The 15,963-nt window shown below is 50.3% G+C and overlaps 1 protein-coding gene across 2 annotated transcripts in view; it reads left to right on the top strand.

Moving 5' to 3' along the window:
- Positions 1–15,925, top strand: part of LOC307090348 (rho GTPase-activating protein 44-like) — a 34,225-nt gene extending 18,300 nt beyond the window's left edge. The window contains exons 14-22 of one of the 2 annotated variants that reach the window (XM_079756941.1): positions 662–775; positions 1,461–1,552; positions 2,072–2,252; positions 5,587–5,604; positions 6,438–6,614; positions 7,944–8,504; positions 9,645–9,760; positions 10,316–10,702; positions 12,936–15,925. In XM_079756941.1, coding sequence (XP_079613067.1) covers positions 662–775; positions 1,461–1,552; positions 2,072–2,252; positions 5,587–5,604; positions 6,438–6,614; positions 7,944–8,504; positions 9,645–9,760; positions 10,316–10,702; positions 12,936–13,099 — 1,810 coding nt within the window. In that variant the 3' untranslated portion in view covers positions 13,100–15,925. The remainder of the gene's footprint in view (positions 1–661; positions 776–1,460; positions 1,553–2,071; positions 2,253–5,586; positions 5,605–6,437; positions 6,615–7,943; positions 8,505–9,644; positions 9,761–10,315; positions 10,703–12,935) is intronic. The other variant, XM_079756942.1, reaches the window with a different exon arrangement.
- The last annotated feature ends 38 nt before the right edge of the window (positions 15,926–15,963 follow it).

Raw genomic sequence — 15,963 nt, 5'->3', positions numbered from 1 at the left:
GATGTGGCTGAGGGTCCCATCGCGGATCAAAAGAGAGAGGGGAGGAGGATGTGCGCCCGGAGATGACAGCCAGCCAGAGACAGAGAGAGAGATGACTGGGGAGGGATAAGTGAGACAGAGAGCAAGAGAGAGAGAGAGGGACCGAGCGGGCGAGAAGAAGAAAGTTACTGCAGCACTTGTCAATGTCATCCCCAAATCACACAAATGGGGGGCGTCTCTCGGCCTACTTCGGCGGCACACCGCTCAGTCGGAACCTGTTAGACCTGCGATTGGGCTCTGCTCGCCGCCCGATGCTCACTGAGCTGTGGGCCCAACGATGAGTCATCAGCCCAGATGCATTCTGGGAGCCACAGAGCGACCCACTGGCCCAATTTAGTTTGGAGATGCTGCGAATCAGAAGCGCTTGTTATTGTAATTCATTTTTTGTAACCTCAGCTATCTGATGCTGATATGTGATGTAGGAGATGTGAGAATATGTATGAGAGTACAGCCGTTGTGTTTATGTCTTTGTCGTTGGTGAGCTTTTACTATGTATCATCATTATGTTTATTGAAACTTTCTACACAGATGAAGTTCCTTCTTCGACTTGAATCGAATTGAATCATTATTTATATCAATTCTAAATGTATTTTATTTAAATGTATATCCTTTTTCCCAACAGGTACTTGATCAAATTCCTGTCCAAGCTCACAGAGTACCAAGATGACAACAAGATGACTCCTGGGAACATCGCCATCGTGCTGGGCCCCAACCTGCTGTGGACGCACAGCGAAGGGTACGGCCGGACCATCTATAGGAGCCCCTCACATGCCAAGTAGACCTGGCAGTAGAGAGGCCGCGTGGGCCATGTTTGCTGTTAATGTCTCTTATGGAGCATTCGGTTAGATTAAATGTGAGATTGTTTTGAAAAGTTGGTTCAACAAAGATAGCTTGAAGTTTAGGTATTAGAGTACATTTCGGAATGTCGGAAACGCGACTAGGGTCGCTTTTCCAATAGCTTGCATACTGATATCTGGTATCAGAAATACCTCGGTGAGACAGCTCTATCTGCCCTAACAAAGTATGTCCCTCGGATGTCATCTTATAGCCATGATGATGACAGCGCTTTAGGAAGACTTATTCCTGACAACTGGTCAATCTTTTAAACAAGCTTATCACTTTCTAACTTTAATTTGTGCCTCAAGTGTTAGCGTTTCTAAATGTTACACTGTGAAATTGCATTAGGCATGCTGCGCTACAAATATCCTTTGAAGGCAGAAAGCTACTTGGACACTCCAGCCTTATAAAGATAACTAGCATTCTCTCTCTCTCTCTCTCTCTCTCCCTCTCTCTCTCTCTCCCTCTCCCTCTCTCTCTCTCTCTGACTCTCTCTCTCTCTCGCTCCCCCTCTCTCTCTCTCTCTCTCTCTCTCTCCCACAATCTCTCTCTCTCTCTCTCCTCCCTTGTGCTTCTCCCTGCAGTAACATCACGGAGATGATGACCACGGTCTCCCTGCAGATCGTTGGCATCATCGAGCCCATCATCCAACACGCTGACAGCTTGTATCCCGGGGGTGAGCAGGAAGTGTTCCATTCTATTTCCTGGCTATCATCGCAATTGGTACCTGAGGCCATATTGGTTTTCCATCCGCTCCTTTAAAAAAGATAATTCAGCTAGCTGCTTAGTATGGCTGAAAGTACTTTTTATATATTCAACCACCCGTTTTCATGACGCAAGGAGAAGGAAACTAGACAGTGAGGACTTGACCTACATGGCAACCTGCGTCGCGATAAAAACACAATCAGCATCTGCTAAAACTACAACAACGGTACTCTTCTTACGCTGCCCTGTTCTCCTCCTCCTTCTGCTCCTCCTCCTCCACCTCCTCCTCTACCTCATCCTCCTCCTCTACCTCCCCTTCCTCCTCCTCCTCCTACTCCTCCACCACTTCCTGATCCTCCACCTCCTCCTCCTTCTTTTTCTCCTCCTTCTGCTCCTCCACCTCCTCCTCCTCCTCCTTCTGCTCCTCCTCCTCCTCTTCCTCCTCCTCCGTCTCCTCCACCTCCTCCTCCACCTCCTCCTCCTCCTGCAGAGATTGAGTTCAACGTGACAGGTAACTACGGCAGCCCAGTGCACACCAACCACAACGCCAACTACAGCTCCATGCCCTCGCCGGACATGGAGCTCAGTGAGCGCCGGCACAACGACCAGAGCCGACGCCCACTCAGCGTCGCCACCGACAACATGATGCTGGAGTTCTACAAGAAGGATGGGTAAGACAGCAGGCCATGCCCACTGGCTAGCTTTAGCGATAGCTCTGCCTGGCCCTGGGGAAGACTCCGGTCGCGCACAATGAGTGCACAGGCAGAGAGCGCGCAGGTGACTGGGTAGGTAGACAGACAGACAGGTGACCGGGTAGGTAGACAGACAGACAGGTGGCCGGGTAGGTAGACTGACCGGCAGGTAGGCCATGAATTAATTTAATTTAGGCCAGATAAATGATTGGATTAATGGGTTTATTACAGGCCTGCGACAGCCACAGGCATCTGTCTGTTTTTGTCAATTTTGATCTGTTTTTTGACTGCTGTCGTATGATAAAAACAAAAAATAATAGTTTTAAGATAAACTGCCTACCTTATCTTTATAGAAGAAAATATCATAATTGTCGTAAAGATGGCATCTATAATCTATTAATGAGAATTGGAGTGTGTTGCCGGTTTGGTCTGTATTGTATCCCAGAATGTGCAAGATGATTTGGGCTGTGTTGTCAGAGAGTCAGAGTGAGTGGTGAGGGCTCGCATCGTTGTTTATCTACCTCCATCCTTTGATAGAGAGAGAGAGGCAGGGAGACAGAGAAATGAAGAGAGAGAGATCTGGTGTGAGAGAGAGACAGACACAGAGGGGAAGAGCGACAGATAGATCTAGTGTGAGAGAGAGACAGACACAGAGGGGTAGAGCGACAGAGAGATCTAGTGTGAGAGAGAGACAGACACAAAGAGGTAGAGCGACAGAGAGATCTGGTGTGAGAGAGAGACAGACCCAAAGAGGTAGAGCGACAGAGAGATCTAGTGTGAGAGAGAGACAGACACATAGGGGAAGAGCGACAGAGAGATCTAGTGTGAGAGAGAGACAGACCCAAAGAGGTAGAGCGACAGAGAGATCTGGTGTGAGAGAGAGACAGACCCAAAGAGGTAGAGCGACAGAGAGATCTAGTGTGAGAGAGAGACAGACACATAGGGGAAGAGCGACAGAGAGATCTAGTGTGAGAGAGAGACAGACCCAAAGAGGTAGAGCGACAGAGAGATCTGGTGTGAGAGAGAGACAGACCCAAAGAGGTAGAGCGACAGAGAGATCTAGTGTGAGAGAGAGACAGACACATAGGGGAAGAGCGACAGAGAGATCTAGTGTGAGAGAGAGACAGACCCAAAGAGGTAGAGCGACAGAGAGATCTGGTGTGAGAGAGAGACAGACACAGAGGGGAAGAGCTACAGAGAGATCTAGTGTGGGAGAGAGACAGACACAGAGGGGTAGAGCGACAGAGAGATCTAGTGTGAGAGAGAGACAGACACAGAGGGGTGGAGCGACAGAGAGATCTAGTGTGAGAGAGAGACAGACACATAGGGGAAGAGCGACAGAGAGATCTAGTGTGAGAGAGAGACAGACCCAAAGAGGTAGAGCGACAGAGAGATCTGGTGTGAGAGAGAGACAGACACAGAGGGGAAGAGCTACAGAGAGATCTAGTGTGAGAGAGAGACAGACACAGAGGGGTAGAGCGACAGAGAGATCTAGTGTGAGAGAGAGACAGACACAAAGAGGTAGAGCGACAGATAGATCTAGTGTGAGAGAGAGAGACAGACACAGAGGGGTGGAGCGACAGAGAGATCTAGTGTGAGAGAGAATCATAACAACATAAGCAGGCAATGAGCTCATAGGAACGAGGTTGAGCGATCTGGTCTGTGAAGTGAGGAATATGCCCACCTCAGAGCTGTAGAGGAGGATTAGTCTTAAGATATTAATCTCTGTTTATCTCTGATTCTCTCTCTCTCTCCACTTCCATCTCAGTCGAATTTCAACCACTCTCTCTCTCTCTCTCTCTCTCTCTTTCACTCTTGCTCTCTCTCTTTCTCTCCTTCACTTTCTCTCTCTCTCTCTCTCTCTCTATCTCTCTCTCTCTCTCCTTCACTCTTGCTCTCTCTCTTTCTCTCCTCTTTCTCTCTCTCTCTCTCCTTCTCTCCTCCTTGCTCTCTTTCTCTCCCTCATTTTCTCTCTCTCCCTTCCTCTCTCTCTGTTGCTCTCTCTCGCTCTGCCTCTTTAATACCACCATGGTGTTATCAGGACAGGCTAGCACTCTGAGCTGCGTGGGATCCAGGAACTAGAGAAGAGCTAATTAAACCTGTCTGGGCCTGTGATTGGCCAGATCAATAGCGTTTCTCCTATAGCGCTCAGGCGGAGCATCTCTCGCTTGTAAGAGTTCATTTTATGAAGAACATTAAAGGACGTTGAAGATCAGTAACATTGTTTTAACACATCATTTTTGGTCCTTGGTCCTTATTATTTTGGATCATAAATCAAATATAATGAATGCATCGCTTAACTCTGCGTATCACATATATCATATTCAGCCCTACATGACCAACTGGATCCACTAGAGTAGGTCATTACAGATGTCCATTCTCATCTTGAATGTACATTTTGAAAGTGCTTGAGATTGAATTATACTGGGCTGCTTGTAGACTTGGGTATTAAAGCCACGAACGCCATATGTATGTAGCTTCAGCTCTGTCGCCCATTTGCCTAGCATTTCTAAAAGTGAGCTATACAGTATATACATTTACATTTACATATACTCTCTATAAGCAAACAAAACCACATTTTGATGTATTCTGGTTGGCTAGAACACGCCGAAATGTGCTTCATATTTCAAATCAACCATTAAAAAAAAACATCACAAGAATCCCTGAGTGTGATCTTATTTTGGTCTTCATTCATTTGACCATCAGCACTTTGAGTATTTGTTTTTCAACTCTGTTTAATTCAGTGTGACTTTGGATTTGTCAATATCAACACTGCAAGTCCTCACACGAAGAGGCTGCAGAAGGAAGCCTCTTTCTTTAGATATTTGGGCTGGGATCGCTCGTATCCTCAGAGAAACAGAGCTTCGCTGACCTAATTAGCGCTAAATTGAGCGATAATTTGCTCTCCGGATTTGAAGTGTTTGACGGCGCCCTGGGGATACGACGTTTCATCGCTTCCCCCGAATCTCTCCGCTTGTTACGCTCAGCATGACTCACCCTTCCAGCACTCACCCCTCCTTGTCTGGCGAATCCCCCATAATGCACCCTGCTGTTCCGTGGATGGATGCAGGTCTTCCACCTGTGGCCCTCAGCTAACTGGAAGGTGTGGCGTGAAGGGAAATGTATCATTGTGTTCTCTGGTTGTCGATATAGGGCCGGCGCTTATGGGAAATGTAGCATTGTAGTATGTATCATCTGGAGTCCTGCGATACACATTTAGATAAACGCTGAATGAATGCCTGGCCGGGGAAAGGGTTTGTTACACCGCCAGTCACGATTGTTCCTCTCTCTGTTCTCCCGCTACCGACGCCAGCATTAGGAAGATACAAAGGTACTGTACTTATTCTTCACTCTCTCACCTCGCCTCCCAGACCCATCCGATTCCCCCCCCCCCCCCCCCCCCCCCCGCATGTTGAAAGACTCTGTCGTGTGGCGCCTCTGTCGTCATGAGTCTGTCTGGCCCACGGTAACGGTGACACCCAGGGAGGAACCCTGGTTTCAACCAACTGTCACCGGGAGTGGCAGTTGTTGTCAAGAGCGACTGCTTTCATGAACAATGCCGGCCTTTTATCTGTGATTTAGTGCAGCAACAGATCGGCCCCTGGAAAGACTTGTTTTGAGAACAAGTCCAAGCTGATAGACTAGAAGAGTCGCTTGTTTCCGTAAAAAAAAGATTTCCAGAAAGCAGATTGGAACACACTCAACTCAGTCTGTTGACATATGTCTTCTGCACGTGAAGCATGAGGTCATTTGATGTTAACATTGTGTTGCTGTCATTTGATTTGAACTGCCAAAATATGTTTGCTGACGTTTGAATCAGACACTATCCCCAGTGATCAAAATGTAACCTTCAAATTTCAGTCTCAAACAAGTGGAAGCGATCGTTTTCGTTTCCTTGTGTGTGTTTTGTTCGGCTGACCGCACAACAGTCCCACACCCAACAGGTGCGCTGAATCATATCGCCACGGACGCTGATCAAGGGGTCAGAGGTGAAGCTCTGTTTACTCTTCTTAGTGTGAGAGGCACGGAGGCACACGGTGTCCGGACCTCCAGGCTCCCCCTGCTCCACCTCCTCCTCCTCCTCCTCCTCCTCCTCCTACTCCTCCTCGACCACCCATCCTTGAATCTGATTGGCTTGTGCATCTCTGTACCCTCCCCCTGCAGCATGGGTGTCAGGGTGATGGACACCTCGTGGGTGTCGCGCCGGGGCTCGTCGTCCGCCACGCGCAACGCCTCGCCGGGCGCCCACCCCCCCACCCCGCCCTTTGACGCGCTCGCCCCCGAGTACCTGGGGGGCTTCGCCGCCGGGCCCCCCTCCCCCACCCCGCCCCCCACTAGCAGGTAAGGCTGTCACCGCCTTATACCCACCCCCATCCCCCCACCGACCCTCACGTCACCCGCCGATCCCCCAACAGCCCCCATGGGTCCACCAATCCCCTGCCACACCCCCCCTCCCCCCCTATCTCCTTGTCATGCTCAGTGTGGTATTTTCACCCAGTCTGAGAACCAATAACAGCTTTGTCTGTTCTTACCCCCCCCCCCCCCCCCCTCCCCCCACACCCACGTACACCCACGCGTGTTGACATGTCTGTGACGCGCTGACAGTTGACATCCCCCCCCCACCCCGCGGAGCCCACTCCTCACCTCTGAGTGCCCCCTGTGGTTCAGTACCAGCCACAGCATGCGGTTCCATGATGTCTTGACATGTTGCTCCTCATGCTTTAGATGTTCTTGTGTCTGTGTGTGTGTGTGTGTGTGCAGGTGCACAGGTGTGTGTTTCAGTGTGTGTGTGTGTGTGTGTGTGTGTGTGTGGAGGTAGGCGCGCAATTCTGGATTTGTGTGCACACGGGCTGGTCTGCGTGTGTGTGCGTGTGTGTGTGTGTGCGCATGTCTGCATGTGTGTGTGAGTGTGTGCAGGTGGACACACCAATTAGTATGTGTGCGCACGGGCTGTTCTGCGTGTGTGTGTGTGTGTGTTTGTGTTTGTATGTGTGTGTGTGCGCGCGGGTCGGCATGTGTGTGTGTGTGTATGTGTGTGTGGTGTGTGTGTGTGTGTGTGTGTGTGCGCGCGCGTGTGTGTGTGTCTCATCACCGGGTCCTGTGAAGTCAGTAGTCGCGTCGCTCGAGGTTAGCTGCCGCGCGCGGGTAAACCGTCAGATCTCGGCTGCCGAGACGTGTTCTGATGGCGTCGGGGGGGGCGGGCGGGTGTTGGGGCTGTTTACGGTAAAAGTTCATCCTGATCCAGGAGTTCATCCGGAGTTCACGGGGAGCTGCGAGGTCGCTGCATGTGCATGAATTCTGTTTCCCTCCATCAGCGGCGCCGGCGTCATTAGAAGCTTCTCGGCGCATAGTCACACCCCGCTGCACCGGACCAGGTGACACTTTTATTTCCTCCCCTCATCTCCTTGGTTTGTGATGCCCTGAATAACTACCTCTCGGGAGTGCTTCCTGTTTCCTGCCCCGTCTCCCACACACCTCGTGCGTCTCCCCCCGTCCCCCCTTCGTCCCCCTAACCGGGTGGTGTTTGGGTTGTACTCCCCCCCCCCCCCTCCCACATGGAACCAACACTTGAATGTGCACTGAGCATAACCACAGCGTGCACGTACGTCTTAACATATCTGCTGACCGCCTGGTGTCCCGTGAAACCATTGATCCTGTTTATCATTGCAGCTCGGAGGATGCGTCCTCTGCTTGGTCGGACCCCTGCTATGCCTACCCCTCCCCCGAGGAGGAGAGGCCCCCGCCCCCCTACCCGTACTCCTCCTCCTTCTCCTCCTTCTCTTCCTCCTCCCCCTCCTCCTCCCCCTGCCCTCCCCCTCCTCACCCCCTCCCCTCCTCCTCCTCCTCCTCCTGCTCCTCCTCCTCCGCCCCCGGCGGCCCCTCGCCCCCCGCGCCCCGCTGGGCTGCCTACACCCCTCCCCCGCTCCTCCCCCAGCAGCTGGACATCAACTCCAACCCCCGGCAGCCCAGCTCCCTCCACCTGCCGCGCCAGACCTCCCTGTGCACCCCCAGCCCCGCCCGCGGGACCCCGCCCGAGGCCGGCGGCCCGCCCCCGTACGTTAAGACCCCCCTGGTGCTGACCCGCCACCACCACCACCACCACCACCACCCACACCCCCCCGCCCCGGGCCCCGCCCCGGGCCCCGCCCCGGGCCCCGCCCTGCCCCCCTCGGCCCCTCCTCCCTGGGCCGCATGTGCCTGTAGCCGAGACAGAGGAGCCATGCTTACTAGGTAACTACGGCACCCGCTATTCCCACACCGCAAAACACACAGACGGGTTCAGGGACGCCCCACACAGAGGAAGGAGACGGGGGCAGGGGGGCGGGGGGCAGTAGACTGTTATCGCTCCCGTTGGTATACCATTTTTAAAAAAGAAGTTTATTTCCTTCAGCTTTTATGTTTGGTGCGCGAAACTGGGCCACGCCGGAGACGTAGACCTCCCTGTAAACGGCTCCTTATCAAATCCATCTTCCATCTCATAGCCGCCGGTCGGCAGGCCGTGCCGCCCCTGTGGATGCGGGCATCTTCTGCCTGAGCCTGTCGCTAGGCAACCAAGGAAATTCAGAGCTTTGGGTGAGCACCGTCGCAGCAGTGGGCGGTAATGAGCCGCCGCAGCGGGGCCCGGTTCCCTCCTCCCTCCTTAGCGGTAGAAGCCAATCCCATAGCAGCTTGAGTCCTCAGCGATCAGGAGATGAGGAGGCACAAGGTGGAATAACACTTGATTTGGAATCCGTTTGGGTCTCTTTTTCCTGTGGTATTGGAACGCAGCCCAACGTGTCTTGTTTTGGGGTGCGCTCCATCTTCAGCTCCTCCCAGATCCTCCCTGCGGCCCATCGCCCCCCCCCCCCCGCCCAACTGCCACACACTCCTCTGGTTTCGGCGGGGGAGCTAGGGGCTAGGAGCTGGGAGCCCCTACCCATAATTCTTATGCTAGAAATCGGTTATGTTTTCGACCTTCAGGCTTTCTGCTCATTGGCATTCTGACTGCTGTCTTCGCCATAAAAGGCACACACACGCACACAAACACACACACACACGCACACCCGCACACAAACACACACACACACACACACACACACACACATACACACACACAGACTCCATTAAACCGCAAGGGTTTGACTTGGGATTTTCAGTCTGCTTCTGCTGCACTGCCGCAATATCAGACCAGATGTTTGTCTCCGCCAGGCTTCACGTTCCGGGGGGTCTGACGCTGTGGTCCGGCCCTGGGTAGCAAACACAGAACCACCCACAGCGGATGAGATAAACAGCAGTGTGATAAGAAGGACTCCTTCGCTGTGTGGCTCATGTGGGGTTTTTCTCCTCCTCCACCCTTTCCCCCCACCCATCTCCCCCCCACCCACCCATTAGCACGTTGAAGAACAAGGAGCTCTCTCCCGTGATTGGCCAGAAGGGCATGCAGGGTCCGGCCGGCTCGGTGGGGCAGCTGAGCCACGCGGAGCACAGCCCCTGCACCGTCAGGAGAGGTGAGCGGGCGGAGGGGAGCTGGTGGAGCTCAGGAGCGGAGGAACCAAACACCCCCTCCCATACGGCTGGTGGTTCGGCCGAGGCCTTCGAACACAAAGCATACAAGACTTTGACTGTTTTACTCTAAATTGAATTGTTTACTGGCATATTTGCGCTCTATGTGTTTGGTCTTTAATGTACTTTGTAGTGCAACTGCTGCACAATAATTTCCCTCGGGATACATAAAGTAAGATGGTATCGCTTTTGCTACTAGAGAAGATTAATAAACAAATATATGTGCATATCAAAAGCGTACAAGTAAACATAGTGGTTACTTTTTATCCAATTACTAGCAGTATAATGCTTGTGTTGTGTGTTTGTGTGTTTTTTAGTGTGTCTTTGTACGAGTGTATGTGTGCTATTTGAGTCTTGTGTGTGTTTGTGCGTGTGTGTGTTTGTGTGTGTGTGTGTGTATGTGTTTGTCAATGAGTGCTATTTGAGTCTTGTGAGTGTGTGTGTGTGTGTGTGTGTGTGTGTGTGATTAACGTTCCTCTATCTACTATGTACTCCTCCAGCAAGGAAGCTGGCCCCCATCCCCCCCAAAGTGCCCTACTGCCAGTCGGGGGCCATGTCCGACCAGTCCACGGGCCAGCCCTCCCCGGTCAGCCTGTCTCCCACCCCCCCCAGCACGCCCTCGCCCTACAGCTTCAGCTACCCCCAGGGCTACGCCACCATCGCCACCCCGGGGCACTTCCAGAGCTCCGTCACCTCCCAGTCGCTGCCCTCGCCCCCCTCGCTGGGGGGCACCCTGACCAAGGCCCGGCCCACCCCCAAGCCCCCGCGGTCGAGGCCCAACCTGCCTCCGCCCCAGCCGCCCAGCACCCTGGGCTCCAGCCCCCAGCCCCTGGAGACCTCCCCCGGCCTGCTGGACGGGCTGTCCCCTGGGGAGAGCATGTCCACAGGTGAGCCCCCCCCGCTGGTTGAACACGCTGCTAGTCAGACTGGAGGGTCAGGCAGCCATTGTTATTATCAAACACAGAGTACCAGGGGTTTTGATATGTTTTGATTTGTTTAGATGTATTTAGAGTTGCTCTTTATGCTAAGAAATGTTGTGTATAATCAGGTGGACTCCAGAACGATTCCGAAAGCTATACAATGTCTGAGGATTATCATGTTACATACCTTTTAATACTTTTTTATGAATCTGTTTCTTTATCAACCTTATTCTGAACAAGATTGGTCGCAGACCAAAGGGTATACGAATAACGCCAATGCCTACAGAACGACACCAAGGCTAGCCATGTCCGGTTGTGTTGAGCTGGGACCGGCGTCCACCAGGGTTGTGTGTCCCTGTACGGCACCCCCGGTTCTAACTCTCTCTATCTCTCATCCTCTGCTCTTCTCCTTCTACTTCTTCCTCCGCTTTTCTGCTGGTTATTTCTTCGTCTACAGCGGTTTGAGGCCAGAGGTTCAGTGTGAGTCTGTGTGTGAGAGGGACTTTTAGGGTAAGCAGGAGACAGCATTATGTGAAGCCTCACCTCACCCCTTTGCCCTTCACCTTGTCCTACCCTGCTCCCCGCAACCATAGTGACAAGACACACGCGCACACACACACACACACACACATGCACAAACACATGCACACGCACTTGCACATACACACACACGCACACACACAGATACACAGATACAGATACATGTATATACACATAAAAACACATACAAACACCCATACCAACCACACATGCGTACATAGCATCCATCCATCTCCATCTGACTAAATGTGGCTGGCCAGCACACTCCAAACTAGTTTACGATTGCTTAAAGAAAGACTTTGGATCAATATTCTAACTGCTCCAGAACAAGGGCTACATGTCTAACACGTTTCCTATTGTTAAAGGAATCCAAAACCCTGAAGCAACTTCATTTTGATGAAAAGTGATGTAGTAGCTGGTCCAAATCTCCACTTGAATACAAAATCTAAGGCTCAAATGACCCTCTAAGGATAGAAGGCATGCTAATGCATGAGTTATTTGCTGTTTTTGGTTACCAGGTATCGTCTATCAAGCATTCGGGCTACCCCCACCCCAAATCAGATTGTAGAGAGGGTTGACAGCCAAACCCAAAACAGCAATTTAGACACTCTCCTCGCCCCTAAATAAAAGAAAATGGGCAGCGAGAATGTGCTTTTTCCAAAATGTGTCTGTGGGCGGGGACTTGCCAAAACAGGTGTTTTGGTTTCCCTTTTAAAATCAAAAACTGTGGTCAATTCTTGTTCCAAAAGTCCATTGGTCAGAGAAGCAAAGCAGTTAATGTGGATCACGGCTCCTCTCTCTGAGATCTATCTCAGCTCTCAGGGGGCTGAGTGATCTCCACTGACAGCGGCCGGGCCCGTTTCCTCCCCTGGCGCCTCCGGCACTATAAAGGGTAAAGGGAGTGTAGACAGAAGCTGATCCATCGTCGACGCACCTTTGAGCAACCTCCCCCTCCAGCCACACCTTGTTGTATATAGCTGTGTACATGCAGGCGATGTATGGATCTATATATAACGGCTCCCCCACCACTCCACTAACGCACCCTGCTGCTCCCGTCTGCATGGTGGCCGACGCGATGCATGGCTCTCATTGGCCGTCCGCTGAACGGAGCACCCTGCTGTGCGACCACGTCCCCCGTGACCCCTGGATCCCGATCGAAAAGCACCTCCCCTCAGATTGACCTTCTGTTTATCAAACAGCCTCACCCCCGTTCTTTCCACCCCCCCTCTTGGCACCCCCCCCCCCCCCCCCCCCACACCGCTGTTCCTCGGGCTGTGTGTGTCCCATAACCCCCCCCGCCGGTCCTCATCCCTGGATGTCACCATTGTCCCCATGGTCAGATCCAGGAGGTACGTCTGCTGATGTATGATGACCGCAGGGGACGGCCGGGTCATTTAATACACGAGCAGGGCACCGCACCGGCATCCCGGTCTGCTGACTTGTTTCCTGAGGACTTGCCTGTGCATCGCCGTGGAGTTTAGATTGTGTTGTGCTCCGAGGCAGAACACGAACAGTGTTAAACATGAATGTGTTATGTTTATTCATGTACTAATGCCATTTCTCTTCTCTCCCTCTCTCTCCCTCTCTCTCCCTCTCTCTCTCTCTCTCTCCCTTTTTTTCTTCTTTGATTTTATTTTTCTCCTGTTTCCGCCCGGCCCAGATTCTTTTTGCAACCTGGACATCCCCATCATAAATGTGGAGCTGGACGGTATTTTTGATGAGCCCCTCATCGCCCCCTACAGGAACTCCATCGCCATCGTCCAGACCACCTGCAGCAAGGCCGAGTCGGAGGAGGAGGAGGAGACAGAGAGCACAGTGCTATGACGTCACAGGCTGCCCCGCCCACCACCACGATCACAACCACACACTGCTAGCACGGCATGCGAAACACCCTCCCTAACCCCTCGTCCACAACGTTCCGACGTAGGGCCCCTTTCGTCCCGGCTAAAGCACACAGGGCTATGAGTGGCTGGGAGAAAACATCATCGATTCAATCCCATAGAAAAACTGCCATTCTCATCCACTGTATCCGGGATTTTTATAAGTTCAGACATTTGCACGAAGGGAATTTTAACACAACCTCTGTGTTGTGCGTCAACTGGATCCTTGGTTTTAATCTGTGTTTATTTTTGATTTAATTGACATTATCTGCCGTTTTATTTTTGCCTTATTTGATTCTCATACAATACATTTGCCTTCAACCGCATGCATGTGTAACACCGAAAAACAGGCAGAACTAAGGTTTGTTTTGTGTGGAGGGAAGAACCGCCTATTGTCGCGTACATCTGTCATTCCAAATGGTGGGCTCTTGTCTCGCGTTCATTCGAGATTAACCGCCATCTTTCGAAGCCATCTGTAGACCCCCCCTCTCTCCCCCTCCGTCCGTCCGTCCGTCCGTCCGTTCCCCCCCTCGTCGTGGATTCCCGAAGTGGGAAGGGTTCTCGGAGACGAAACGGTTCAGTCCAAACGCCAGTAGCGCCTGAGCCTTTAACTGTGAGCGATGCCCGTGTGCTACGGTGTCTTGGAAAGTGTGTGTGTACGCGTGTGTTTGTGTGCGTGTCGTATTTAGACGTGTCTGTGTGTGTGTCTGTGTCTGTGTGTGTGTGTGTGTGTGTGGGTGTGCGTGACGTGTTTTCTATCTGTACTCTATGATGTTTGCACAGTTGGTGTCGTAAAACATTAATGGGGAATGCATGTTTTTGAGCGTAATAAGGAACTATGACCCGGCCGCAGAGAGCTTGAACGCCTAAACTTTCACTGATGTTCTGTAGGTGTTTCCATCGTAGTCGATCAGGTTATCAGTCACTGAATATTTATTTACAAGGGACATTTTCAGAGGACATGATATGATTACTATGGACAGTAATAGTAATCAAATCATATTTTGTAAGTACAGTAGAGCCATAGCGATTAACCACCCCTTCACACACACAGAATGTATTGAACTATATACGGGAAGCGGAGAACCGGGCTTTGATCTGCAAAAGAATCCAAATATTCTGTGCCTCATTTGGAAGTCACACTGGAACCATGTCTGTATGAAGTATATAAAACACAGTCACTAATAAGAGACATGAATTTACAGAGGCTTGACTGGAACTGGAAGTAGCCAGATAGAGGCGTCTCTCCTGTCTTTAGTTTTGATGCTTGTCTAAAGAAGCGGGCCCCGTTCTCTGGAGGGCCCCTCTGGCCCCTGGTACAGCTCACAAATGGAAGACGGGGTGGCCACTCTACTAGTGCAATGCAGTGTGTAAATCCTTCTCCTGTTGACGGTTAATAGGAAACTCTAGGGAACAACGTTTGATCAGGAAAGTGTACAAGTGTTTATTTTGCTGAGAGTATTTATACAGATATATTTTGAATAGTTTATACTTGGTCGTTGTCGTTGATTAACCACCAAGCAAGACCAAATCAACTAACTGACGTTCGCAGATACAGAGACGGAGAATGTCACCGCGGTGACGTCACAACCTTTATACTCCCTGAAAGGTTAACATTAAAGAGGATTCAGAGAACTGGCCATGATTTCGAAAACGTATGCTTCTGTGAAATTCTCATGGATGTAACGTGCACTGAAACCTTAATTTAAAGTCAAAATATGAAGATCATTCATAGAGGTAACCATGTTTTCCTGCAGCAGCCGCTGTGTGTGGTGGTTGTCTGCCTTGCGTTGGACCTGTCTGATCCAGATCGACGGCACGTTAACTTGTTTCTGGTGTGTGCGCTGACCGCGTAGACCGTTTTGAAGCCCTTCTTGTTGCCTCAAAGCTGCAGGGCTGCTGTATCGTTCTTTCTTGGACATGATTCACAGGACTCTTGTTCATACGATTTCCTCTGTACATAAATGTAAATACTTAGAGGAGAGGGATATATATATATATATATATATATATATATATACATATATACACATGTATAGTCTATACTATGGAAACCTGATTTGACACATTTAGCTTTTTTTTGGTCTCAGCACAAGCTTTCAGATAAACATTCTACAATACTGTACATTTATCAGAAGCAATTATAATAGGGTATGGCACTGATATAGATAGCAAGATTAAAATCTACTTCACAGACTCACAATAGAAAAAAAAGTTTTATTCAGCATAGAGCAAAATCATTTACCAGTTTAGAACAAATTTCAAATTGCAGAATCTTTTATTTTTATTTTTATTCATTCACAACTGACAGCAATTACGTTGTCCACCCAAACATTTGAAGGGATTTGACTAAATATATTTTATACAATTTTATTTGCAGACATTTTCTTTTATGAATATAGGTAAAACAATTCCCAGGTGAAATAGTCCTTCAAAACAGTGACTTTGAAGTTTGAAGCCTTCAATGATGAAAACGAGTCATTGTTAAAAGCCTGGGTCTCTTTTGTAAAACTGTATTGTGCTGTTGTTAGCCAGTACAGAAGGGGATTACTATTTAGGCCTGTAAATACTCACTTGACCTAACTTCACGAGCAGTCATTCTGTTAAACAGAGATCGGCATTCACCAGATCCAGAAACATTTTCCTGTATTGTAATTTTTTTAAAGCATGCCCTTTTAAAGATGAAAACAAAAAATAAATCAAAGGCTATTTATTGAATAGGTGGAATGTACTGTGGACATGGGTAAAAAAATAAAAGTTCACCCCATAAGTGGTTGTCATGGGGATGTTGTGTTTTGTCAGTGTAGT

Source organism: Pollachius pollachius (genome assembly GCF_949987615.1).
Source record: "Pollachius pollachius genome assembly, chromosome: 19".
Classification (NCBI taxonomy): Eukaryota; Metazoa; Chordata; class Actinopteri; order Gadiformes; family Gadidae; genus Pollachius; species Pollachius pollachius.
The sequence above is the reverse complement of the archived record's forward strand: the minus strand, read 5'-3'. Positions and strand labels throughout refer to the sequence as shown.